Source organism: Polyodon spathula, chromosome 25 (assembly GCF_017654505.1).
Source record: "Polyodon spathula isolate WHYD16114869_AA chromosome 25, ASM1765450v1, whole genome shotgun sequence".
In the NCBI taxonomy this organism is placed as follows: Eukaryota; Metazoa; Chordata; class Actinopteri; order Acipenseriformes; family Polyodontidae; genus Polyodon; species Polyodon spathula.
Window position 1 is genome coordinate 3,247,237 of NC_054558.1, and position 26,508 is coordinate 3,273,744.

General features: G+C 45.4%; 2 protein-coding genes across 4 annotated transcripts; both read left to right on the top strand.

Annotated features, from left to right (window-relative positions):
* The first annotated feature begins 1,661 nt into the window (after positions 1-1,661).
* Positions 1,662-16,597, top strand: LOC121300279 (peroxisome proliferator-activated receptor delta-like). 2 transcript variants are annotated; one of them, XM_041228781.1, is made up of 8 exons: positions 1,662-2,016; positions 8,795-9,385; positions 9,735-9,886; positions 10,378-10,516; positions 10,601-10,803; positions 11,271-11,477; positions 11,628-11,871; positions 12,671-16,597. In XM_041228781.1, exons 2-8 carry the CDS (start codon positions 8,854-8,856, stop codon positions 12,916-12,918), a joined length of 1,725 nt encoding a protein of 574 aa, XP_041084715.1. In that variant the 5' UTR covers positions 1,662-2,016; positions 8,795-8,853; the 3' UTR covers positions 12,919-16,597. The 2 variants fall into 2 exon arrangements, with proteins under 2 accessions (XP_041084715.1, XP_041084716.1); XM_041228782.1 differs by lacking the exons at positions 1,662-2,016; positions 9,735-9,886 and having other exon boundaries at positions 9,293-9,385.
* Positions 16,598-16,676: 79 nt separating this feature from the next.
* On the top strand, positions 16,677-23,000 carry LOC121300281 (probable E3 ubiquitin-protein ligase makorin-1). Of its 2 annotated transcripts, none has more exons than XM_041228783.1 (8): positions 16,677-17,404; positions 18,853-18,981; positions 19,160-19,443; positions 19,551-19,717; positions 20,005-20,258; positions 20,374-20,484; positions 20,832-20,952; positions 21,215-23,000. In XM_041228783.1, exons 1-8 carry the CDS (start codon positions 17,091-17,093, stop codon positions 21,383-21,385), a joined length of 1,551 nt encoding a protein of 516 aa, XP_041084717.1. In that variant the 5' UTR covers positions 16,677-17,090; the 3' UTR covers positions 21,386-23,000. The 2 variants fall into 2 exon arrangements, with proteins under 2 accessions (XP_041084717.1, XP_041084718.1); XM_041228784.1 differs by lacking the exon at positions 16,677-17,404 and adding an exon at positions 17,816-18,063.
* Positions 23,001-26,508: the final 3,508 nt, after the last annotated feature.

Below are 26,508 nucleotides of genomic sequence, written 5' to 3' on the forward strand. Positions count from 1 at the left end.
AAGTGCTTCAGTCTGCAGTGCAGTCAATACCCCTGCAGCTAATCTCTAAAGTGAGAGAAGATCACACAGGAACCAACACATGCGACTGCGTGTGCCTGTGTGTCTAGCTTTATCATTATTACTGAGATCTCTCAATTAGAAACCCATTTCTGTTCCATCGTTTCAAACGCACCAATCAGCAACCCTAGGACTATATAAAAAATGCTAGGACAGTCAATCCCGTGATGCAGTTCGTTACTCAATTACAGGCGCCATTTGTGGAGCCCACTCAGTCCTGAATACATTGCGGCGATGCTGTGTTGCACCGCCAGGATATACCGGTATATTTTTGGATAACAATACAAAATATCGTTAATATGAAGTGACTGACTTATTTATGCGAATTAATGCTTGATTGTGTCAAGAAACATTTTGCCAGGGTAAACACCACTACGTTACAAGCACTGTGTGGGCACTGCTAAAGCGCTCTACGGGCTCCAGAAATGGCTCCACTGTTTACTAACTCCGCCCCCTTGTGACATCATTGTCCTATCCTGCTTTATGTAGTCCTGGCTGCACCTACGGAAACAATTCGTGGTGAAACTGTTACAGCAGTCCTGCCTCTGCACAAACAAACGTGCATAGTGGCACCTGCTGGTTACACACCTTCATGACCGGCAGAAAGACGCCGGTTCAGTTAAAGCACGCATTGTCTCTTTTCTTGCCTGCAGAGAACTTCTTCAGAAAACATATGCAAACACCCCAAAGCAATACAGAGCGGGGCTCTTCCAATACCCCGTTAGCACTGCCGAGAACAGAGACGCACTGCTTTTAAACGGACAGTCTGTGAGGATTGAAATCCACGTCACACACACCCTTTGACACATTTAATATGCTTCAAGTTGCACCTTGACCTGAGAACAGCGAATGCACAACTTTTGATCGTCCGTGGAAGGCATCTAAAACCAGGAGGACCGAAGAGAGACATTAGTTGCTCTGCTCCCTGCCTTTGGAACTCTGTGTCATATCAGGAATGCTGGGACAGTAGAATCTTTCACATCACATTTAAAAACAGATTTGTTTCAGTTCGCTTATTTTTAGAGCTGGGTTGACTGGTCAGTGGCTTTTTTTATTATTATAAAGCGCCTTGAGCGCTATATAAAAACAAGCTGTATTGTATTGATGCATGAAAGAGTTAAAATCACATTCAAACAGGCTTCAAGTTTAATAAATGTCACATCAGTGTAAGCAGCCCCGTCCATGCATTCTGCACATGTAGTTCTATAAACAGTAGGCATGCTCCCAATATTTCCTATCCCGTGCACTTACTTGCTGTGCAATCCTATTTTAGTTTACCTGTGGTGCTGAAACCAGTACGGTAGGGTTTTCCTTTATATAGCATTTAAAAGCGCTGGGAAACAGCATTGCGATCCCTGATCAAAAATACGCTTGTTGTAATATTCCTGGAATTAAACCGCGGCTAAAGGAGGCTTCTAAAGGTTGCCTACTGTTTTCATACACAGCTTTTAATAAGATGTTTAGGAAGAAATGTTAATAATAATGTGTTGCTGTGTGAATTGCTTTATTCTCTGTATATCGTTTCAAATACATACAGCGCCCTTCTGTGACTTTGGAGGAAAAAAAAAGGATTTTGACGCGCAATGACATGCAGCGTCGCGGCACGTCACCTCAGCACGGCACGGCGTACGTGCGCGACAGCGGAGGTCCTGACAGAGACAGAGGAGGAAAACAAAACTTGGAGATGGAAGTTTGTTCTGAATTCAAAGAGCATTCATGAAGATATCCAGGCGGGCAGCCTGCGGTTAGCCGCGCAAAGAGAAAGGCGCCTGGTTCTGTGCTGGGAAGGCAACGTGGATCTCTTCCAGCAGCCCGGGACGGAGAGGAGAAAAGCGAGTCGGGGGGGTGGGGGGTGTTTTTAAAAAGTGAAAAGATGAAGCGTGTTTTCCCGGAGCGGCGGCGTGTGTGATTATCAAGAACAAGGAGCACAGATCACTCCCCAAGCAACCCAAGAACGAGGTAAGGAGAACCGGCCTCAAAAACCAAACAGAGAGCGGACCTGTCAAGTCATGAGATCCCTGACAATCGCACAGATCAACATGATTACTTTTTGTACTGTGTGTGTGTGTGTAATATTGCTACTAATAATTCAAATACATTCTTCTACGAAGGGCCTGAAAAAAAAACAACAATCAAACAGAAACGCAGCCCCGACTGTCTTTGGCTTTGTCTGGCTGGCGTGGGGTCGTGTTTTTGGGGGTGGAAGGGAGCGTGGGTAATCTATTTGAAAAACTGTACTTTACGCGGACGCGCAGCTTTTAAGTGCGTCCATCTGTCTTCAGAACAAAAGCACAACGTGTTGTGTAATCGGCATTCTTCAGAAACTGTTTTCGTAGCCTTCTCGGGTCCTCTTCAGTGGCAACTATAATACTAATGTTTATCTCCATAGACTACAGTAGCGAGTATATTTCGAGCAAGGTCGTGGAGTGTCTCTTTCAGCGGTTGTAAAACGATAAAACTAAAGTAAGGATATGAACAGATCAAACATGCTTTGCCCCATAAAATGCTAAAGGTGATTATATAATCGCTGTCATGGTAAAACATTGTTAGAAATAACATGCACCTAGTTACGGTATGGTATTAAAGGCTTCCGCCTTTGTAACGCAGTTAATCTGCAGGCTTTGCCCGTTTAGCGAGGGAATGGCTGTGTGCATTGCAAAGGAATGTGCTGATCAGGATGACAGTGTCCAGATTCAGAGTATAACCATCCTGACATTTACACACGCCACTTCCTGGAGCAGAATGGTCTCAATTCTTTACATTTCTAGCGTGCGCTTCTGTGCGCGCAATAGAGATCATTGCGGAATCCACCAGGTGACTCCCTGCCATTCACAACAGCGAAACACGGTGGAGATTTTATTGGGTGATTTTTTTTTTTAAAACTCTTTTAAGACATCATCTGGAGCTGGCGTGCTTGGAAATAGACTGAATGTACAACGCACAGGAAATAATGTAAGCAATTCCAATGCAGGTGTCAGACAGATTTGCAAGTCAGCATTCCATAGTGCTTGAATGAAGGTGGGCCCCGATAAATTTTTCTGCTGCCTCTCTTTTCACAAAATCACAAAGAAATGAACTGCATTTTAGCTACTGGCTAACAGTTGCCCTGAAAGGGGCCCATTCGTTTCCTGTCAAGAAATTCTTCCATAACTAGGGACGGAAATAAGACTCCCACAGCATAGCGGTTTGATCCATTCCCGTTTTTACTATGAGTTTAATAAGACACACCTGAACTTGTTAGCGATACACTGTGACTAACCAGGCTTGTATTAAATACTGGAACGGTTCAAACTGTAATGCAGTAGGAGTCTTATTTCCACCCCTGCATGTGTGTTTTGCACTGTAAGATCGAAGGCAGATTCTCCTGCATTTCCAATAAGGTGGCACGTCCGCAGGTAATGTCAGGATCAGGTGACCATAGCTCCAGAAAGGCACCCGCTTTGTAAAGCCTTCACCGCCCTCCTCAAGCCAGGACGGCATGCTCGTAGTTGCTGATTCAGACTGTCTGCCCTTGAAGATCTGCCGAGCGTTTCGACATGTCTACCCAGAACCTGTTGTGCTTGTTCCAGGAATGTACTTCATTGTGCTGTGCGTCTCTACAGGGTAAAGGGTGAGTGTGTGTGTGTGTGGGGTGGGATATATTAAAGTCTCCTCATGTAGTCAGAATTTAAAAGACTAGGATGTTCTCTGATTTTCAGCGAGGTGCTGCCAGGGCAAGTGACGGCACGTTCCAAAAAACAAAAGCCGGGTCGAGAAGCCTCTGCAGCACTGGGTTTGTAACACAGAAAAAAAAAGAGGGCTAGCCTTGTGATAAGTTGTGCTTTCCAGATTCTTAATCTTAAGCCCCTTTCACACTGGCCTGCTCTACCCGGCTCTGAGTTCACAAGCACACGGTTTAACAGATAGCAGATAGCTGGAGATAGATACTAATGGGAAAACCCAGTAGAAGGCAAGTGTAGCAAAACTCTCCAGTACTGAATCCCAGTGCTTCTCTCATTGCTATTCTGACAGACTTCAGAGCCTTTTAGTATTCCTCATGCTAAACATTCTCGAGTAATGAAGAATGGGGCTTTTGTATTCACAGGGATTTTGCATGGTAATTGTGATCAGGCTGTGGGACTAGAGGGCAGAGGGGGACCAGTGGTTCTGCTGAGAGACTGGGAGACGGTGTAGCCTAGTGGTTAGAGGTGAGGGACCGGGAGAGAGAGAGAGAGAGACAGTGGTACTGGCTTAAAAAGAAGTTGCAGTTCCTGTGTTAAGTTGATAATGCAGAGATATAAACAAGCCTCCCATAAGCTGTTCCTGGCTTGACGAGTTAATAATAAGACCTGTGAGCCTCTTGGAATTTGCATCCCTGAAAAGAAAGGAACGGCCTGACAGCCAGACAGCTTGTCCTGAGCTGTGTTAGTTTAAGAACACAGCGAGCTGCCCTTCTTCACCTCTCCCTCGCACAGCGTCCGTGTAGCTGATCTGTAATGCGTGTGATGTAACCTTTCAATGCACAGCTCCCACTGTAAACTTCTCTCCCCATGCACAGCTCCCCCTAACAAGATATGAGAGGCGCTGCAGAGCTGCTAAAATAATGTCCTTGCCGACAGAAAGTTGATACAACTGGTTCAGAGGGAGGGAGCTTTTGTTCAACATTACGAACCTAAAAGGGTGTCTGGCTGGCCATTCCCTGCTGCTTTCCAAGGTGTTTCTTACTGGAGAAGACTTTTGTAGGTTTCTCCTTCAGTTTAGCTAACAGGTTGCATGTTTCGAAGGACACATGTCCCTAATTAGCAAACTTTGCATTAGGCAAACCGGGAAAGCTCGAGTCTGTCTATTAAGTGCATGTTACTGGATTTGAAAAGCAGTGCTTTATCAATACCTTTCAGTACGTACTACTGCAGGGATGGCAGTAAGACTCCCATTGCATAGCGGTTCGAGCCATTCCTGGCTTTACTGTGAGTTTAGTTAGACCCACCCGAGCTTGTTAGCTATACAGTGTGGCTAATGAAGCTCCTAGTAAAACCTGGAATGGTGAAACAGCTACGCAGTGGGAGTCTTATTACCATCCCAACACTGATTGCTTTCTTTCTTTGAGATCCGTGATCGACTGACACTTTCTTGGTGTGTAAGGTGCCACACACGCTGCCCAGTCCAAGACTTTTACCCTTGTTCTGCATGATATTATATAGAGCAAGTCTCCCATTGGTTGGGGCGGAGGTGGGGCTTGCCTGTCTTCTGATATTCCGTCAGAGAGCCTTGAAATATCATTTTAACTGGAAACGCCTCCTGCAGAGGGTCTGATGTGCTGTCGGGGAGTCTGAAAACACTTGGTCTCTTGTTAGGAACTGTACTTGTTTTAAAAAAAAAAAACATGGAAAAATTAAATGAATAAAACAAAGTGGCAGTTTCCTATGTATCTGGAAGGCATCATTTTAACATCATAAAAAGATTTGCACAGACTCTCCAGGTGCCCTGCCTACTGTGTTGCTCCAAGATGGCAAAGAAGTCTGGTCAATGTCATTCTTTATTATTATACCACTAACCCAAGCCATTAACCAGTGGTAACAGCAAACAGTTCTGTCCCATTAGTTACAAGAAGTGTGAAACCGATATTAATGACCTCTTGTAAAACAATTTTCTTACAAAACGAAATAGTCCACATGCTGTGGATGTAGCCGGGTCACTTATTCATAAAACAAACGTCACAGCAAGTGCCACTGTTACATCCGAGTCATCTCTGCTGCCATCATGGGCAGATGTTAACAAAAAAAGGTTTTGGATCCCAGACTTGTTTTGGTTTTGCTGATTAAACGTCTGAAGTATTGAGATTTGTGTCTCATCTGTCACCTCTGTCTAAATACCACGGCAGGACCTGTAACGTGAATCTGTTACAGCGTTGCGTGTTCAGATCTACTCTGGATATGGGATTTCAATACCACGGCAGGACCTGTGACGTGAATGCAGTTACAGCGGTGCGTGTTCAGATCTACTCTGGATATGGGATTTCAATACCACGGCAGGACCTGTGACGTGAATCTGTTACAGCGGTGCGTGTTCAGATCTACTCTGGATATGGGATTTCAATACCACGGCAGGACCTGTGACAATGTTACAGCGGTGTGTTCAGATCTACTCTGGATTGGGAGTTACAATCTGTTACAGTGCGTGTTCAGATCTACTCTGGATATGGGATTTCAATACCACGGCAGGACCTGTGACGTGAATGCAGTTACAGCGGTGCGTGTTCAGATCTACTCTGGATATGGGATTTCAATACCACGGCAGGACCTGTGACAAATGCAGTTACAGCGGTGCGTGTTCAGATCTACTCTGGATATGGGATTTCAATACCACGGCAGGACCTGTGACGTGAATGCAGTTACAGCGGTGCGTGTTCAGATCTACTCTGGATATGGGATTTCAATACCACGGCAGGACCTGTGACGTGAATGCAGTTACAGTTAGATCTACTCTGGATATGGGATTTCAATACCACGTGTGACGTGAATCTGTTACAGCGGTGCGTGTTCAGATCTACTCTGGAGCAGATTTCAATACCACGGCAGGACCTGTGACGTGAATGCAGTTACAGCGGTGCGTGTTCAGATCTACTCTGGAGATGGGATTTCAATACCACGGCAGGACCTGTGACGTGAATTTACAGCGGTGCGTGTTCAGATCTACTCTGGATATGGGATTTCAATACCACGGCAGGACCTGTGACGTGAATGCAGTTACAGCGGTGCGTGTTCAGATCTACTCTGGAGATGGGATTTCAATACCACGGCAGGACCTGTGACGTGAATGCAGTTACAGCGGTGCGTGTTCAGATCTATCTGGAATGGGATTTCAATACCACGGCAGGACCTGTGACGTGAATGCAGTTACAGCGGTGCGTGTTCAGATCTACTCTGGATATGGGATTTCAATACCACGGCAGGACCTGTGACGTGAATGCAGTTACAGCGGTGCGTGTTCAGATCTACTCTGGAGATGGGATTTCAATACCACAGCAGGTCTGCACAGCTTCCTGTGTACTGAACAGTTATCTGACTTGAACCTTTGTGACCCTGAACCCTCAAATGCATTCCCAGGCTCTTTGGCTCTTGCAATACAGCCCATTTCCACTTCCAGGAACTTTGCTGAATGAGTCAAACTTCCTTTTTTGCTTCCTGTTCTCTTTCTTGAGTTGATCGCAGGCCACTTTCGCAACAAGCAAACAAAAACAAAAAAAGACACTAGATCATTATCTACAACCATTCAATAAACACGCCTGCCTTTTAATTGTGTCATTCATTCAAAACAAAAAAAAGCATCATTACAAATTACATTGCAAGGCCATATTTAGTTACCTGCACTTTATCATTTAAGTTTGTAACATGTGCTAGTGCTTCTTAACAAAGTCACATAAGTGCAGTCGAATGAACTTTTGTGTAACACGGCATGCTAATTTAGATCAAGTCCTGAGTAAGACAGTGCTGCCCCTGCAGATCTTCAGTTTCACTCCGAGAAGATGCCCAGCAGCCTTTCTCCAATGTTCACTGCTGTTATTCAGCCCAGTTCTCTACAGATGACATTCTTAATGCTCTCCTCCTGCTTAATTTCTATTGATGGTCTACTTTGTAGCATCCAAGTCCTTTTGGCTTGAGGCTCAGTGTAAGAAAGGACACTTTGAGCTGAGTATTGCAATCGGATTGAAAAAGAGGCTGCTGTTTTTTTTGTTGTTTGTTTTGATTTCATTTTTCTCTTCAGGGTCCTACTGCCGGCGACCCCCTTCACACCCCCTCCGTTCTCTAAACAGTTTCTACACAGTTATGAAACGGGCCCTTGAGTTCAGCTGATTAAACTGGGGGGGGGGGGGGGGGGGGGGTAATTTCCGGCTAATCTTCGCTGTTGTTTGCTGGGGAAAATGAACAAAGTCTTTTTTGGTTCTTTTTAATCTTCGCAAAGCTGGCGATTTCCAAAGATTTATGAAAGTTTCACGCTGTAAAATGCAGCCGGATGTTTAAAGGGGCACCTCCCTGCTTTGAGCTCCGTGCGCACGCTGGCACAACACCCTGCTTCCCAGTCCACTTCTCTGTCCGGTAGGCCACGTCGCCAGCTTTAACCACCAGCTTTGCATGCCTCAAGGACATGTGATTTGCATAGAGTTCCACGCAGCTAAAGAAGGGAATGTGGGAAGGTTGAACTTGATAGCTGATACTATACTGTGTGTCAATAGACACAACCAAGACAGTCAGTCCTTGGCTGTTGACAGATGTCCTTGATAAATGAGTCGTGCACGCCAGTGTGGAGCATACATACTCGCACACGCACATGCTTTCTCAGGCTGCAATGCAGGCGCCTAGAAACATTTCGTCACCTATAATTATAGGAGTGAGACATAATAAAACATTTTTCATTTTCCAGTTTTCTTTTTTAAGTATATGTAGATCCAAAAAGCGGTGCGTAATTCAATATGTTAATGTAACATTATTCAACAGGTTTCATTCGACTAAGCACAATGTGTTAATTCTGTAGGGTGATGAAAAATTTGTGTTACCTAATCAAGCTTGTATTAAAACCTGGAATGGGTGAAACTGCAATGCAATAGGAGTCTTGCTGCAGTCCCTGGACTTCCAAGACAGGTGTTCAGCAAAAGCTTTTAGTTTTTGAAAAAGGTAAGTGTCCCTGCTAAGCATCTCTGTACTGAGTGCCTCCAGCGATGTGCTCTGACTGGTTTGGCCCTGTTGTGTTTCTTTGGCAGGGAGGAGATTGAAGGGCTATGACGACGGCCGGTCAGCGATAGCGAGAGGACGCGCTGCCATGGAACGGCTGCAGGACGGAGTTTCGGGAATCGACGCTAAGGATCAGGGGTTAGGGTTCGAGCCCCAGAGAGGAGGAGGAGGAGGAGGAGGAGAAGTGGTTGCTCTCCAGCAGATCCATCTCAATAACGGGGAGTCAGCCCAGACACTGCCCTGGGATGGGGAGTCCACAGTGGCAGGCAGCCCAGAGAAAATATTGCTCACTGCTAGAGCTGGGCTGGAGGAGGGCGCAATACAAGGGGAGGTTTATATCCAGGAGGGAGGGGGGACTGAGATTGTCTGTGACGAGACAGTGTTGGAAATCTATACCCTGGAGGTAGCAGAAACAGCTGACATTATTTCACAAGATGCAGGAACTGAGGCTAGCTCTGATGGGACAGTGCATGCAGAGACCAGCAGGTCTCCACACCGGACAGTCAATGGGACAGCTTGGGAACTGAGCCCAGGGCTGGAGGAGGACGGGACAGAACCCAACAACAATAACCACGGAAGCACAGAACCAGAGAGCCTGGCGCCGTCCAGCAGCTACACAGGTAGCCAGCGTGATAGAACTAGAATTTACAGAATAGAGTGGCCTATTCCTGTAAGGGAAAGGGTTTCTTGTTTCTCTGGTTGTATTTTTCTAATGTGCATGCTAAAGACGTTGCTGTCATTTACTGTTACCGAATCAATTTGTATCGTAATTCCAGCTCAGTCCACACGGCGTAGTCCAGCATCAGCAGGACCTTGTGACCTGCAAGTCAGCTACCAGAAACAGTCATTCCATAAGCGTCAGAGCTGTCAAGTGGCGTGTGTATATAAAGAGGAGATCAGTGTGGCTGAGCCTCCTTTCCAATGTGCAAAAGGCAGCGGTAGTGACCAGCAGCTCTCTCCTCTCTCCAGATCTGTCTCAGACCTCGTCTCCGTCGCTGTGTGATCAGCTGAAGCTGGGCCGCGAGGAGCCTCCTGGCCCCGGGCTCAACGTTGAGTGTCGGATCTGCGGGGACAAGGCCTCCGGTTTCCACTACGGGGTGCACGCCTGCGAGGGCTGCAAGGTGGGGGGGGGGAGGGGGGGCTCGCGTTTTAAAGGGAATGGGGTACGTCTTGCCTAGAGTGCAGTGCTATCTGCAAATTCCCTGCTGCAAAAGAGAAACAATTCATCAAAGTAACATTTTTAAACTAATGGAAACTGTCTTCTTTCTTCAAATAGACAGCTGTAAGATTTCCAGTGCCCACATTATCAGACAAATGAAGGTCATGACCGTACCACCATATAACTGGCTTTACTTTTACAGGACTGCCTTTCTAATGCAGCCCAGTATTGGAGTTGCTAATGCGTTTTTGAGATTTAGGGCTGGTTTCTTAGCATTAATCTTGGACTAGCTAGTGGGTAAGGCAGCGCTAGATTAGTGCTAATCAGCGTCGTTTGGAGGGGAAAGCGAGTAGTGCAGTCCGCAGCAGGGACAATAGGCTGAATGTTGTCCTGCCCTGTCTCTTACTGGATTCACTGTAACCCCGTGCCTTCCCGGTGCAATTCCGTGTTCAGGGTTTTTTCCGGCGGACGATTCGTATGAAGCTGGAGTACGAGCGCTGTGAGCGGACCTGCAAGATCCAGAAGAAGAGCCGTAACAAGTGCCAGTACTGCCGCTTCCAGAAGTGCCTTGCCCTGGGCATGTCCCACGACGGTCAGTCTCAGCTGCTTTACAGTCAGAGCCACCTGCTTGTGTCGTGACCTCGCTGACCTTCCCCGCTGTTGTTTTTTTCCGTAGCGATCCGGTACGGCCGCATGCCGGAAGCAGAAAAGAGGAAGCTGGTGGCCGGACTGCTGGCTGGGGAGACGAGCGTCCAGAACTCGGGGGGCTCGGACCTCAAGTCACTGGCCAAACACGTCTACAACGCCTACCTGAAGAACCTGAACATGACCAAGAAGAAAGCGCGCAGCATCCTGACTGGCAGGACCAGCACCAGCTCGGTACCAGCACTACTGATACTGGCACTGCTGCTGAACACTGCACTGCAAACAGGAGTCCTTTAGCAGCAACTTCACAGGAGTCTGGCGGCTTTGATTTATTTATTTAAAAATCTATATATATATTAGTGTATTTGCTACTGAAGCAATTTGCAAGTTGCTAAAATGTATTTGTTATTCCAGTTAGAGAATAGAAATGTGTGAGTGCGCTAGGAAAAGGTGATCCCCTCTTACATAAATAAGGTCCTATGCAGTCAGCAATCCAGGGTGAGTTGAGAGTGTGGTACGCTTCCGTGTTTTAAGGTGTAGCGAGTTCCTTGAGGTATTCAGGAGCCCAGCCATGCACTGAGTTATGGGGCTTGTTTTTTTACACTTTACAGTTCCAGTTTAGATCAGTCTACATGTGTGACGCCAGATGAAATCCATAGTGAAGTCGGTGATGTGTTTCTGTGTGCCATTCCTCTCTGCAGCCCTTTGTGGTCCACGACATGGACACGCTGTGGCAGGCTGAGAACGGGCTGGTGTGGAACCAGCTGATCCACGGGGCGCCCCCCACCAAGGAGATCGGGGTGCACGTGTTCTACCGCTGCCAGTGCACCACGGTGGAGACTGTGCGAGAGCTCACCGAGTTTGCCAAGAGCATCCCGGGCTTCGTGGGGCTCTACCTCAACGACCAGGTGACCGACACCCCGACTATATATATATATAGGATTAGTGTGGCAGAGTATAGTCTGATCAAATCAACCCCTTCAGGCTAAATGGCTTTGTCTTTGTGTGCAGTTTCTTTATTGTTGAAAGAGTGTCTGACGTGTGGCGTGTTTTCACAGGTGACGCTGCTCAAGTACGGCGTGCACGAGGCCATCTTCTGCATGCTGCCCTCCCTCATGAACAAGGACGGGCTGCTGGTGGCCAATGGCAAGGGCTTCGTGACGAGGGAGTTCCTGCGCAGCCTGCGCCGGCCGTTCAACGAGATCATGGAGCCCAAGTTTGAGTTCGCCGTCAAGTTCAACGCGCTGGAGCTCGACGACAGCGACCTGGCCCTCTTCGTGGCTGCCATCATCCTCTGCGGCGGTGAGCCGGGGCCTGGGCTGGGCTGATTCAGGGCAAGCTCGTCCTGAACTCCTCCGCAAAACGCTGGTTCATACTTCAGTCCCGCGAGACGTTCATGCCAGCTGAGAACAATTAAACTCCAGCAACTAGATGTCTCTCTGTGCACCGCTAGCCGCTAGAACCAGCCTTGAAAATGTGGCTTTGAAAAAAAAATATGATTAATTTACTATCCAAAACATTCCCGCTTTTTAAAATGCCGTTGATGTTGGACAGGTTCGATAGTGGTTGAGATGGATGCGAGGGAGAATGAGGGTCACCATGTCTTGGGGAGCTCTAGCTAGTTATTAAGAATAGATATATTGTGAGGGGAGGGGGAGCAGGGCTGGCCAAATGTAAGCACAATAGCAGTTGATGTGTCAGTAAGTGTCCTTTATTGATAACAATACTTGATAACATTACACACTCATTGCTCAAACATGATCGTTAAACACAATAATGTAGCAGCTAGTTATAAACAGAAATTAAGTAGTGGTTGGTTACCTAATCTCAGGGAGCAGCATCAGGCACAGAGATGGTCACGTTGTCAAGAGAGGATTCAGGTATGCTTCTCAAATGCACATTCAAGTGCCTGCTGTTTTTTACAGTAATTAACACACCCTCGAATGCAAACCTAGTTACTAGCTGAACTCAGTTTTGACCAGACAACTGTTGCTTGCACAAGGTCAGGTGCTAGGTCAGTTTATTGCCACTTTCTCACAGCTGCACTCGGATTGTGCATTTGAATAGGCTTGTTAACCCTTCGTTGTCCTTGTTCGTGCAGACCGACCTGGCCTGATGAATGTGAGGCAGGTGGAGGAGATCCAGGATAACATCTTGCAGGCTCTGAACCGGCACCTGCAGGCCCACCACCCCGACTCGCTGTACCTCTTCCCCAAGCTGCTGCAGAAGATGGCCGACCTGCGGCAGCTAGTGACTGAGAACGCACAGCTCGTTCAAAAAATCAAAAAGACTGAGTCCGAGACCTCGCTACACCCGCTCCTGCAGGAGATCTACAAAGACATGTACTAGAAGAACGAAAAGAAGAAAATCACAAACACAGAACTGTGAATTTATATAGATAGATATAGATATGTGGATACAGCCATTACACTGAAACATCCCAAACCGTCAAACAGCAAGTAAGAGGTGCAGATTCACTGCTGCTGCGACAAAATACTTTTAGAATTATTATTATTATTATTATTATTATTATTATTATTATTATTATTATTATTATTATTTTAACCAATAAGGTTTAGGTGTTAAATTGTGTCCAGACTAGCACAGCAAAAGTGTTCTGATGTCCTTCAAGCTAAACAAAACAAAATGGCCATGAGCAGAATTGAAAGGCTGGGGTAGCTTGGACATTTCAGTCACCCTTTTAAGGGCCTGCTTTTAATGCATCTAGAAATGTGTTCTGAGAGGTTTTGAAGGTTCTTAGCAAGGAGAGTGCATTACAGTATCAGTGTAAAGCTCCTGTAATTATGAGGTCGTTATAATGCCTTCATTACATGGCTGTATCGCGATAGTTCAACAATATCAAATAACTCCTTTTATAACACATATATAGATGCGTTTGTCACTGGGGTTAGGACTCTGTAATGGTACGGGATTGAGACCTGCCCCATTAGACAGTGGAACCCCTCTCTATTGCAGCCTCTGATTTTAAGTGGGCTCCCTCTGTTCCAAATTAAAAGAGACTGGTGTAGAGTGGTTGGTAATGACAAGCCGGTTTTTCTGAAGAACTTACTGTAACAGTGGTTATGGCTCTTTCGGTCCATTCCAACCAGATCCTTAATGACATCTTGGAACAGGGCTCTGGAATGCTCAGTTGAATATTAAGGACATGATTGGAACAAGGTCCTGTGCTGGAATGGATCGATAGAGTGCTATACGTCGGGTTTCTCTTATGACAGGCTGAACGGTCCGCCCCCTCCTTCCCTCCCCTCCTCAGCACTGGTGCAAGACGCTTTAGAAGCACAAATACTGCGGTTTAATCCAAGTTTACTTCAGAGTCATTAGTTTACTGATTTTAATTTTTTTTTTGTATTTAGTTGTTTTCAGCACAGGGTTGGAAGTGGGTTCTCAAAGTGGTGAATTGGTCTTCTTTCAAGGCTGTCTGGGGCCATCGTGCACTAGGGATCTGGGATCAATCCGTGGCATTTCAAAGGACTTGTGTTTAGGAAGTGAGCGTACACCTGTGATTGTGTGACGATTCCGTTTGAGTTCCCATTCTGCTCCTGCCTTTCGGTCTTCCAGATCAGCTTTGCGTTTGCTGGTTTCTTCCGCTCTCCAGAAGCCCTCGCTCGCTCCTTCCAGTGGACAGTGAGGCCTAGTGGAAAGCTGGGGACCGAATTTCTAAAAACATGAAGAACAAAAAAAGTTCCAATGAACTGTAACGAAGCTTAAGAGAGATCATGAACTGACAAGACAGTAGAATAACATTTAGGTTTTTAAATTGGTAAAGAAAGTGATATTTATACAGTCCTTGCTGATCAGCAGGCTCAACATGTCATGCATCTGTGTGCAGGTAAAAAAAAAAAAAAAGTTTATGGTTAGCCAATGACTTTCACCTGGGACGAACCCTCAAATGCAGTGTCTGCCCAACTATAACGAGATCAGACAGAGCTCAGAAGTCACAGTAAAGGTTATGTCTGCTGGGTCTGACACTACCTGGCAGTATTTTTTCATTTGAGGAAAAAGGAAAATTGAACAGGGAAAAATAGAGTAAAACTGACTAACTAACTAGCCCAGATCATTGCCAGTCAAGGGCAGTCAGGTGACACAAGTGTGTCGTGGATTGTCAAAATGTATTATTTTTTTTTAGTTGTTTGTTTTAACTAACACTGCAGTGTACAATTAAAACTACTGCAAATGACAGAATGAACAAAGTTACAATCAGTCCATTAGTAAAACTCTACTGCTTCACTCCCTTAAATCTTACCTCTACATTTCTGCCACCCTGGCCCAGGTTCATGACAAAGTAATATGGTCTTGGTGTATTGTTTTAAATACACAGATTTGTCTTAAATATACAGTAAGTCTATTTAATTGTATACTGTTTTTGTATGTGTGGTAAATAACAATGTAGGCTTGTGCTACAGTCTATAGCAGGTTTGCTGTTTGAATGTGTGTGCAGGGGAGAATACCGAGCTAGACTGGTGTTGTGAAATACATACAAACGAAGCAGAATTCCTGCTCTGCTACCGTGACTGATTCCGACACTGAGCCCTGTAGCATGCCCGTTCCAAAGGGTAACTAAACTAGCACAAGAACGCATCTACTGAAGGTCAGCTGCATGAAGATATTCGACTTGAGGGGTTCACAGAGTTTCACTCCGGCTGCTCGATTTAATATATATATATATATATATATATATATATATATATATATATATATATATATATATATATATATATATATATATAATATATTATCAGGGACGCTGCTGACAATGTGTCTGTGGAAACTGGGTCTTGTCTAATAAAGGAGCACTGTACATGCAAACTGTGTAACCACATTGATAAATGTAGAAACCTTTTCTTTTTGTGCCTGTGTAGACAATGGGTTTTATAATGCTGTTCGGATCAAGCTGTGTTATAGCCCCTGCTCACAGCCACCCCAGTACAGTGTAAAAGGATGCGTGCTTCACCGCTACCTTCTTTACTGGTGGCTGCACTCTGTACTGTACAGGTCAGCTGAGGTAAAGAGAAGGGAAGCAGTTGGATGAATTAGAATTGATCCCAAACCATGAAAACGGTTTTGAAGTTGGCTAAATTGAAGCCCACGATTGTGGGGTTTATTCAGAGCTTGCTTGGAGGGTTGCTGCGGACTGTGCAGCGGACGCACACAGTCGCCTGCAGTTGAGAAGCACTGTGTTAGCACAGGTGTGGCTTTTAGCCAGGACTGAATGTGGAACAGTAATATAGTCCTATGCTGAACATGACTGCTGCATACTTGGGGCCATGCAGTGTGATGCCATATCAAGCATCCTCCTTGCATGAATTCATATTTTCCTAAAATGTTTGTTTTCCCTATGGAAACATCAATTGAATTTGCAGAATGTTACTCCGCATCTCTGTATAATGGAAAGCCCAGCGACAGTTGGAAGAAATTGGCTTCCTGTTTTTAAGAGTGCAGCTGATTTTCTGTACTGTCTTCCTATCCAGTGCCTACTTGTTGCAGTTGTAGATGGACTTAAGACTCCACCTTCAACAGTTTGTGCCATTCCAGGTTTTACTAAGCTCCATGGGGCAGCTCTGAGCTTGCTACCTGTATAATGTGGCTCAGTGGAGTGGATCAGACTGCTATGCAGTGGGAGTCTTATTTCCATCCACGCTCAATTGAATAAGACTGAAACTTAAACAAAAAAAAAAAGACATTTAGCATGCTACAGTAACCTGACCAATAGAGAGACAGGCTTCCATGGGCAATCGAACATCCCATATCTTTATTTTACAGATGAAAGTGCATTGTGAGCCTTGCCTTGTTCATGTGAGCGTGGGGGGGTGAAGAGAAAGGACAGTGTAGAGTTAGACTGAGATCACAGCATCAGTACCACGCTTACAAACTGCTCTTGTGTTTTTCTTTTTTTTTTTTTTTAAATAATGATTATAATAATGTAAATATGAAGTGTTATTGAGCAAACATACACACTCCATAAAACTGAGAACTAGATATTTTAATTAAAAAATCTACCTGAATTTTATCATGGGTCAGGCTGTCTTCATTTTAATGAGTATCAGATGTGTTGCTGATTGCCATCTGCATGTATGAAAAATAGTTTTAACTGTTATATAGGCAACATTTTTGGATAATTTGATTATATGTCTTTATAGATGTTTTTAGCCATCCCATCACCAGTATGAGAACTATCAGCTTTCTACCTGTACAAAATGAACTACAATATATTTAGATTTTAACTGGTATGACAATGTCCTGTTCATAATCGATTATGTAAGACCATTAACCAATCCACACTTCCAAAATCCATTCAATCGAACCATAGAACCATACTACATCTTGGAAGTTTTATTGTTCTGCCAACAAAACTGTCAGGTTCTAATTGGCTGAGGTATTTTTGGCTGTATCGTGCTATTGGCCAGCCAACAGGGAAAAAGTTAACTGCCCCCTCTCAGTAAGACAATATATATATATATAGCTTTGAATTGGGGAAGCTCGTTGTCAGTAAGGCTTGAAAGATGGAAGCCAGGCTAGGAGTCACAGCGCAAACGCGGGGTCTGGAAAGCAGGCTAGGAGTCATAGCGCAAACGCGGGGTCTGGAAGCCAGGCTAGGAGTCACAGCGCAAACGCGGGGTCTGGAAAGCAGGCTAGGAGTCACAGCGCAAACGCGGGGTCTGGAAAGCAGGCTAGGAGTCACAGCGCAAACGCGGGGTCTGGAAACCAGGCTAGGAGTCACAGCGCAAACGCGGGGTCTGGAAAGCAGGCTAGGAGTCACAGCGCAAACGCGGGGTCTGGAAGCCAGGCTAGGAGTCAGCAGCGGCCTCCTATGCAGGTACAGCCAAGGGACTACAATGGTCGTTTTTGAGCTCGGTCTTTTGGCACCGTCTGCAACACTGAAATACCGACCATTATGTCTTTGTATCTATTCTACATATACTTATGAAACACTTCTCTCAGTGTGTGTTCAAGGTCCTGGGAAAAGGTGGATTTTTCAGTGTCCTTTCACGAACTTTCCTAAGATATATATAATTGTTTTTATGGGTAAAAAATTAGTTTTTAAAGTTGGCGTGTATTTGTTTTACAGTTGCATTTCTAATTGTAATAGCGTTTAAGCACACTGTTTGTTTGTAGTAAGTTATTTTTAGTGTTTTTTTGTGCAACCCTGCATGTTAATAATTGCAGTGTAAACCAATTGAATGTTTGAATTTTTTTTTTTTGTTTTGTGTGTGTGTTTTTGGGTGCGTGCTCTCGATATACCATGCGCTTTATTTTGGTGCCCCGGTCCGAGTTTCCCATTGGTGGGGAGTTTTTGGAGCAGTGACGCGGGGTTCCTGCTCCTCGTCTCTCAGGCAGCCTATCTGTTTGGCCAGCCAGACAACCCGCCTGCCAGGGAGCAATGGAGAGAGCAATGGAGAGAGCAATGGAGAGAGCAAGCGCTGGCACCAGAACCGGCAACAAGCGGGTTCCCAGTGCAGACAGGATTCCCTGCAGGTACCGGAGTTTAAAACGGTGAAACCAGGCAGATTGACACGCATTGCGCGCTCATTCCCGTCCTGGTTACGTTGCTGGGGGAGTTTAGCTAGCGATCGTACTTCTGAAAGCAAGCTGCTGTTTACATCCGCCGTCTTGCAAAGCGATCTCGGCGTTGCTTTGTTATGGTTTTGCTGTTGACTCGGTCACGGCGTGAGCACTAAATGCAGTTAAACCCGGGTACGCGGATGCTTTGGCGCAGTGTTTTGTAGGTTTGATTTAAATGGTGGTTGTTGTTGTTGTTGTTTATCAGGCTGGTTTGTTGGAACGTGTGTTTATTTTGAAAGTTTCGTGGAATGCAGTACTGCGGGCCTTCCTTATATTTGCGTGCCGAATGTGAACAATTAACTTTCCCTGTGCGTCAACCTGCTTGCCTTAATATTGCGCTGGATTTAACATTTTTTACTGAAATATCAACTTTATTAACCAGTTTCAATTCTGGTTTGTGTCCGTGTTCCATTTTTTTGTTTGTTTACAGTCTACTTTGTTAATTTGTAGTAAACATTCAACATGACTGATTTAAAAAAAAAAAAAAAAAACAAAAAAACTCAACCTCATCTCTTTACAAATTGTTTCAAAGTACAAACTTATTTATATGAATAGTTCTCCTTTTTTTACTTTCTCTAGTGAGAGATTGACTTCTGCATTGACCCAAACCTGAAATTTGAGAAAGCAGTACATCAGATGTGTACCCTCTGGTGTGGGGAACACGTTTGAAGCTACCGCTGGCTATATATTCGCTTTCCCCAGGCACTTCATCCATGGGACATGTAGACTGGGCCAGAGCTGCCCCTTCTCTCACGAGTTGCCGGTGTGGAAATCCTCCCAGATCTGCAAGTACTTCCAGAAAGGCTGCTGCTGGTTCGGAGACCGCTGCAGGTGTGTACCTTTCACTTCACTACAGAAGAGCTTCTGCCGTGGCTGTCTAAACTAGATTCTTATTGCAATTGGATGACCTGTCTGTGGATTTGAAGCCCTGCTTTGTGCACCTCATTGCAGAAAACCAGATCTGCCTCACTGTGGGACTGTAAAGGGTTACAACGTTTATTTCTGTTAGGTACCAGCATGTCCTCCAGGCCGACGGTGGCTATTCGGGTAGCAGACGGGGCTCTGCCCCTGCCCTCCTGCCCCCCTGGGGTGGCAGTGCGTTCCAGAACCGCCGCGGCTCGGAGCCGTCTGTCCAGCAGGCCCGCGGGGGTTACGTCGGGAGTCGACGGGGGTCCGCACCTGCCGTTACGAGCCTGACAAGCCTCCAGAGGAACTTTGCGCGTCTGAGCACCGAGTTTGAAGAGAATGAGGACGATCACGAGGCTGAGTTCAGACCGATGCTGCAACAAGCAGGTGAGAATTCTGTGGCCATGAATATTTCATTGCAGATGTGGTTGTCAACGTGGTTGCAATGCAGGAAAGACTGACCTCTCGCTGCGTGGTAACTTTCCTTTCTGCAGGGCCATTAACTGCACACGCAGCACAACAGACTCCCAACACCCCCTCTCCGTGCCGGACAGGTTCCATGTCCAGCTCTGCCTCGGCCCCTTGCCTCCAGATTGGTGCAATAAATGTCACAGAACATGCCAGCAAACTAGCTTGTCATGAGAGGCACGGTCTGCCCAAGGTATGTATCCAGCCTGAAGTGCAGCGGTGTTTACAAGGATTTTTTTTTTAACCTGCTTGCATTGATTGACATTAAAACCTAATGTAAATGTTCATTCAAAATGATTTTTGGACTGCGTGTAAAAGTAAATTGGACCTGATGCGCCTGACAAGAGCTGAATAAATTGACTGCAAAGAGTTAAATTCCTATGATTCATTAATGTAGTGGGTTGCTAAGGGCTGAACTCTCCTGTAAGTGTTGGTCTATACAAACCTTACAAGGTGTTCTTGATCCTGTCTCTCTACCAGGCATCTTCCAGCCAACAAGAGGCAGCTCCGAGCAGTTCTGCAGACTCTCGGGGCGCTGGTGCGGGGGCGTCTGCCTCGGATGCCTATGAGAGGAGTAAGGATGTGATGTGTGGGATCTGCATGGACAAGGTGTATGAGAAGCCAGCCCCAGAGGATCGCCGCTTCGGAATCCTGCCCAACTGCAGCCACCCCTTCTGTTTGGGCTGCATTGTCACCTGGAGGAAAACCAAGGACTTCCAGGACGAGGTCATCAAGTGAGGACCAGCCCCGTCGAGGGGCTGTACTAATCTTTGCTTTCGAACCGCCATACAGGAACTTATTTGTGCCTCTGCATGCATCATTTAACCTGTTGTCTCCTCTAAATCTTAGGTCGTGCCCTCAGTGCAGAGTGAAGTCAACTTTCTACATTCCAAACAAATACTGGGTTAGTGACCCTGCCCAGAAGCACACCCTGGTTGCCAAATTTAAAGAAAGGACCAGGTGAGTCTCAAACTGTAACTGTTACAAATGTGCATGTTGGCTGTTTAAATACTTTGCTGTGTTGCAGCGATGGGGGGGTATATATTGTGTCTGATACACTTAACTGGAGGCATCGACAGACGTATCCAATTTACTGAGCTATGACCTTCTCGAATGCAAGCTGAGTGGAGCGTGACTGCATCTGTCTGACTGTGTGTTGCACTTGTATCTGGAGAATCTTGGCTGATTTGAAAGTGAGATTTATATGAAGGAGCCAATCTCTGCATATGTAATGTATTGACTAGTGTGGCGTGGAAATGTAGCCCAACGTACCAGTTATAACGGCTAACGGTAAACTTTCATTTCAGCAAAATAAAGTGCAAGTTTTACATGCGGCATGGATGCTGTCCCTTCAAATCGGAGTGCATCTATCTGCACGAGTTGCCTCAAGGGCACAGACACCTGAGAAGGAGGCGATCGGCAGCTTTAGTAAGGAAACTAATGAATAAGCAGAGCCTGTCTTGTCTCAATACACCATGAACATTCATGGGAATGCTATGGTGATTTTCGGTCACTCCCCCTCCCCTTTTTTGGGGGGCTATCCTCCCTTGTGGAATAAACTACACTGCTCCCTGAATGGGGTATCCTGTATTTACTGTGTCTTCTCAGCGCGGTTCTACCACCCAAGTTTTAATGAGCCCAGTGTTTGTTAAACTGAAGCTGTTTCGCTGTCTGTGTCTCTGTTTGCCAGCCCCGTCGCCGCAGCTCCACAGAAGACTCTGACAGTGAGGGTTTCCACATCATGCAGTATGCGGTCGCCCTGGCCTTGCTGCACGACGACGATGACGTGCCGGACGACCACTTCAGCCACCGCCACTTCTTCGAGATCTTCCTGGACGACTCCTTTTTCGACTCGGACTGATTCCCAGGGGTGGGGGGGTAGGGGGGGAGAATTGTCTTGCCAGACGGCAGGATGGTTCACCCTGTTGCCCATCGCAAAGAGGCCTGACTGCCTCAAACCACTGTGCTTGTAGCAGGAACCAGTTTGGTTGCGTGTCCTTGTTTAGTACAGTCTTCTATACTTGTTTTAAGTTTGTCAAACTTCTGCAGGGATCTGGAGTGTTCACTTTCTTTGTCTTAAGCCTTGCTGGTTCCTCTACGTTTCATATTCCAGGACCATTGCTTTCCCAGAGTGGGAAAGCAGTTATGAATAGATTTAATCAGGAGGGGGTTAGTTTTGAATGACCCATACTCTTGCAAAGTGTAACCTTAACTGATTTTTCCTTTATTCTTGCTCCTACTATTGTAAGAAGCGGCAACCAGTTTCCAAATTCGGTTACTTGCCACCTCTTGGCATGGTCTCTCCTGTCTTTTTTTTTTTTATTCTGTTTCTTTTACTTTGTTATACTTCAGGGTGTAGACTGTAGATCCAGGCAGATTTCTTTCCTGGTATATAATCGCCTTGGAGATTCCAGCACAGGGAGCGGTGTTGTACTAGGAAGCTTCAGCAGTGTCTAAAACATCTGTTCAAATGCAGGTCTACAAGCAAAGCAACAGAAGATGGAGGTGAAATGAACTTCACTCCTGGAGCGGTCCTGTGTTCCTGGCTTCAGTTTTAATTGGCATTATCCCTCTGGGGGTGTTTTTAATTTTTTTTGCAAGCACAGTTTGCGTTTCTACAGTTGTGTTGCACCAGCAAGTAAAGTTTTGATCTTGTGATCTGCAGCCATGTGGGCTCCTGGCCTCTATTTGGGTCATATGCAATACATTCAAGGACAGTTAGTCGTAATATCCTCCCATTCGTTTCAGCCAGCATTGTCTAGGAAGTTCAGCTGTTGGGTGTTTTCTCTAAGGGCTGGCGAGGGAGAATATGCTAATTCCTTCTACAATAGGCACAAATGAAGTCACATTTGCTGCTACACACCAGCGTGTTCAAGAGTACTGTTGCCAAATAGTTTTGTCTTGCACTGTTTAAATATCTTTGCACCCTGGTAACCTGCATTCACATTTATAGAATATGGATTTTACACTTGATTCCAGTGCTGACACTTAATTGTGTGTATGTTATATATATTAGTATGTGGTTTTTTTTTTTTTTTTATACCCTGGCTTTATAGTCATTTTGAGTTTGAAAGAATGCTGGATCTTTTTGTAGCTCTTGGATGGGAGATTTTGTTTTTGTTAAACATGAACATATATATGAGGTCTAATGCATTGCAGATGCTTAACAGTATTGCTTTGACAGCTAGAGAATGGTCTTGTTGACTTGCCCAATGCTGGTGGTGGTCCTGTCCACTGTTCTCGGATATATATATATAATTTTTTTTTAATACCTCTCTCTGTATTAAGCAGTGTTCATAAAGCAGGCATTTTTTAAAAGAGGATGTGTCTGATGTTCAATGCAGTGCTGTAATGTCAGGCTTACTGTACAGACCAGGGGGTATTGGTGTGTGTAATACTAGATGCATTTTATATATTCCTCGCATGTGAAAAAAAAAAAAAAAAGCAAGTTTAATAAAAGGTGTTTCACAACTCTACATTGTCTCTCATTGTATTTAAATCTCTGCTGTAGGGTGCTCCCCCTCCCAAGCCAGAATATTGCAATTCCATGCAGTTGAACTGTGGGGTTGTCGCAGCCTTTTACAATACAAGTCCACAGCTGTCTATCCTTCATCTCAGAGTACCTTAATGGCCTGAAATGTGACTGAAATTGTCTGTTCAGTTTGAATAGTAGCTCTCGGTACTTATTTTAAAGACATGGTTCTAGAACCCATCATTTCCTCCAGTGTAACCAGACTGTTATGATGCAGATTAGAAGACCCTTTCCAAGCTGGAGATGGTGAGATATCTGTGTTCCAGTAGCATTTAGCTTTGTGTGCTTGGAACACCCCTGGTTTCTCTAGTCCTCCCATGAATCTCTGTAGCATCTGCTCTGTATAGCAGCAAAAAAAAAATGCAATTGTTTTGATCTCCGACTTGTGTATTGAATACAGATATTTTCACTTAAAATCATACTAAATAGCTCCTATCTAAACAGTTGGAGCTTCATAACATTTCCTGGTATTCAAACAGAACACATGCACTATTAAAACTGAGTAGGAAACCATCTCCTATACACGTGGCAGACAATGCATCTGGTATAGAGCCCATTACAAGACAGCCGTTATCACTCTATTCGTGCAAGTAGCTGCCAAGACGTGCCGGCTTTATTTGCTTCTCGACTGAATGCATGATCTTCTTCATTACAACATATTGAAACTCTCCGATAAGACCGTGTTTTTTTTTTTTTTTTTTTTGTTCCTGGGTAGTAAGTGTTATTTCATAATTGCTTATGCCTCAAAAGTATAGAAAATGGCTATTATTCCCCACAAACTTTGCTTTTGTGACCAGGACAGTGATATTTCAAAATATCGCTATTTCCAATGGGAAAACAGGCAAATGTGTGTCTTTTCATTCACATAAAGTCAGAAAAAAACAACATATGAATCCAAATTAACATGTATTTATACTAAAGTAATACAAAAATGACTACAAAAGATTTAGAAGTGAGTAGTTTTTCGAGATTTACAATTATACTGTAAATTTACTTTTGAGGCATAAGCAATTCGGAAATAACACTTACTACCCAGGAACAAAAATTGTGTTACACAGTGTAATGGTCCTGGGCATGACTTTGGTTTTCAGCTCTGACCGAGTAAATTTGTTTGTTGCCGTTAGGTGCCGCATTATAACTCTGCAAATAAGAAGCTTGGCATTGCAGCGTCTTTAAAGAGCGCTCCCTGGCTGCTTCCAGCGAGCGGGTCTGTGTGTGTTTGTGCAACCGGACAAGGCGTGGGAACAGACGGCATTTAAAAAGTAAAACGTATGTTTGTTTGTTTTTTTTTTTTTACACGGTTTAATTTTACTACACGACGCTAACTGAACATAACGCACCGACCTGTAGGGATAATAAAATGAGAAACAGGTTTATTGATCTGGTGCCATTTTATTTGGATAATTTGTCATTCAAATCAGAAGCGAAGCAACCGTAAGCTTTAAAACAGACTTTCGTGAAAAGCGCAAACTCTTTTTTTTTGTTTGCATAATTGCTATAGGCATCCATGTGCATTTGTTAGAACAATTAATACGTTTAAAAACAAAATAACAAAACCCACTCGGCAGGTTTGATTTGCAGAGGAGACGGTTCAGTCGGAAGCCTGCACGCATCGTTACTGGTGTGTGGTGTTACACTTCAAAACTGTAACGCTCTGGCAAGATTGTGAGAACAACTGAAACACCTTGCTGCAGAACACCTGTATTACAAGTGTTAGGGCAAGTGCCCCCTCCCCGTGTGTGTGTGTCTGGGAGGGTGAAGCTGGCTCCTCTCCCTGTGTGTGTGTGTCTAGCTGGGTGAAGCTGGCTCCCCTCCCTGTGTGTGTGTGTCTAGCTGGGTGAAGCTGGCTCCCCTCCCTGTGTGTGTGTCTGGCTGGGTGAAGCTGGCTCCCCTCCCTGTGTGTGTGTGTCTAGCTGGGTGAAGCTGGCTCCCCTCCCTGTGTGTGTGTGTCTAGCTGGGTGAAGCTGGCTCCCCTCCCTGTGTGTGTGTGTCTAGCTGGGTGAAGCTGGCTCCCCTCCCTGTGTGTGTGTCTGGCTGGGTGAAGCTGGCTCCCCTCCCTGTGTGTGTGTGTGTCTAGCTGGGTGAAGCTGGCTCCCCTCCCTGTGTGTGTGTGTCTAGCTGGGTGAAGCTGGCTCCCCTCCCTGTGTGTGTGTGTAGCTGGGTGAAGCTGGCTCCCCTCCCTGTCCGTGTGTGTCTGGCTGGGTGAAGCTGGCTCCCCTCCCTGTGTGTGTGTGTGTCTAGCTGGGTGAAGCTGGCTCCCCTCCCTGTGTGTGTGTGTCTGGCTGGGTGAAGCTGGCTCCCCTCCCTGTGTGTGTGTGTGTCTAGCTGGGTGAAGCTGGCTCCCCTTCCTGTGTGTGTATGTCTAGCTGGGTGAAGCCGACTCCCCTCCACACTGTTATTGTGCGTTTGTGTTCCGCAGGTGTGATGGAGGGCCCTGGCTGTCTGCTCGAGCGGTTTGAGAGGAGCCATCGCCTGCTTATCCAGGCCCTGATGTCAGGCAGCTCCGGTGCCAGCCTGGCGCTAAGGGTGTTCCAACACTCGAGCACCCCAGACAGGGGTGGGCTTTCATAACAGGTCATAATCTTTGGTAGAAATGAAAGTCTGCTGTAACACTCGAACTGCATTAAATCATGTTTTTCTTAGTAACTGCCACAATAACTACTCCACCTGTGAAGGCGCTGGCAGTTATAAATGCAGATTTAAACATGAATCTCGATGTTCTGGTTGCAGCAGTAATCTATTCAGCCACCAGGAACTGGAGTTGAGAATCACTGGACTAAGACAAGTAGAAATCCAGCTGCGATTTCTCTTTTTCTTTCCTGTTTTTGTTTGCAGGTAACCGGGACACACAAAAACACTTTGGCGTGCTCCCTCGCCTTAAACGAGACCTTCCTGAAGAAGTGTCTGCAAGCAGCCCTGAGGCGCATCGCTGCTGTGTGATGCCGTGGAGGAGCGCGGGAGTCACTGCAGCCCTTCAGCAGAGCGGACTGGGGAGCACAGAGACCCCCAGCCACGTGGAGGCTCTCCGGAGATCTCCCTCTGCTCCCGTACGAAATGAACCCCGGGGTGAATTAGAAATTGAATTTCTAATTCATTTTAAATTCAATTGAAATTCCAATTAGAATTCCAGCAGCATGGTTTGCTGATATTACAGGCAATTATATTTTAGTCAATTGCAGTTACAGTTATAATTATAGTTGAACTGATAAGTAATGTAACGAGCTAGACATTAACATGTGTGTTGTGTTTATTCTAATAGCCCTGCAGTAATAATCATAGTTTACACACACACAAGCATAGTGTGTAACTCTTTTTTTTTTTTTTTCAAACAAATGGGGGTTGCTGAAAGCGTTTTCAAATTCTGAGACTAACAATCGCTCAGTGCAAAACACAGCATGGAACGACGCATGGTTAAGCTTGGAACGGTGTGTAATTGAACTGTAATTGACCAA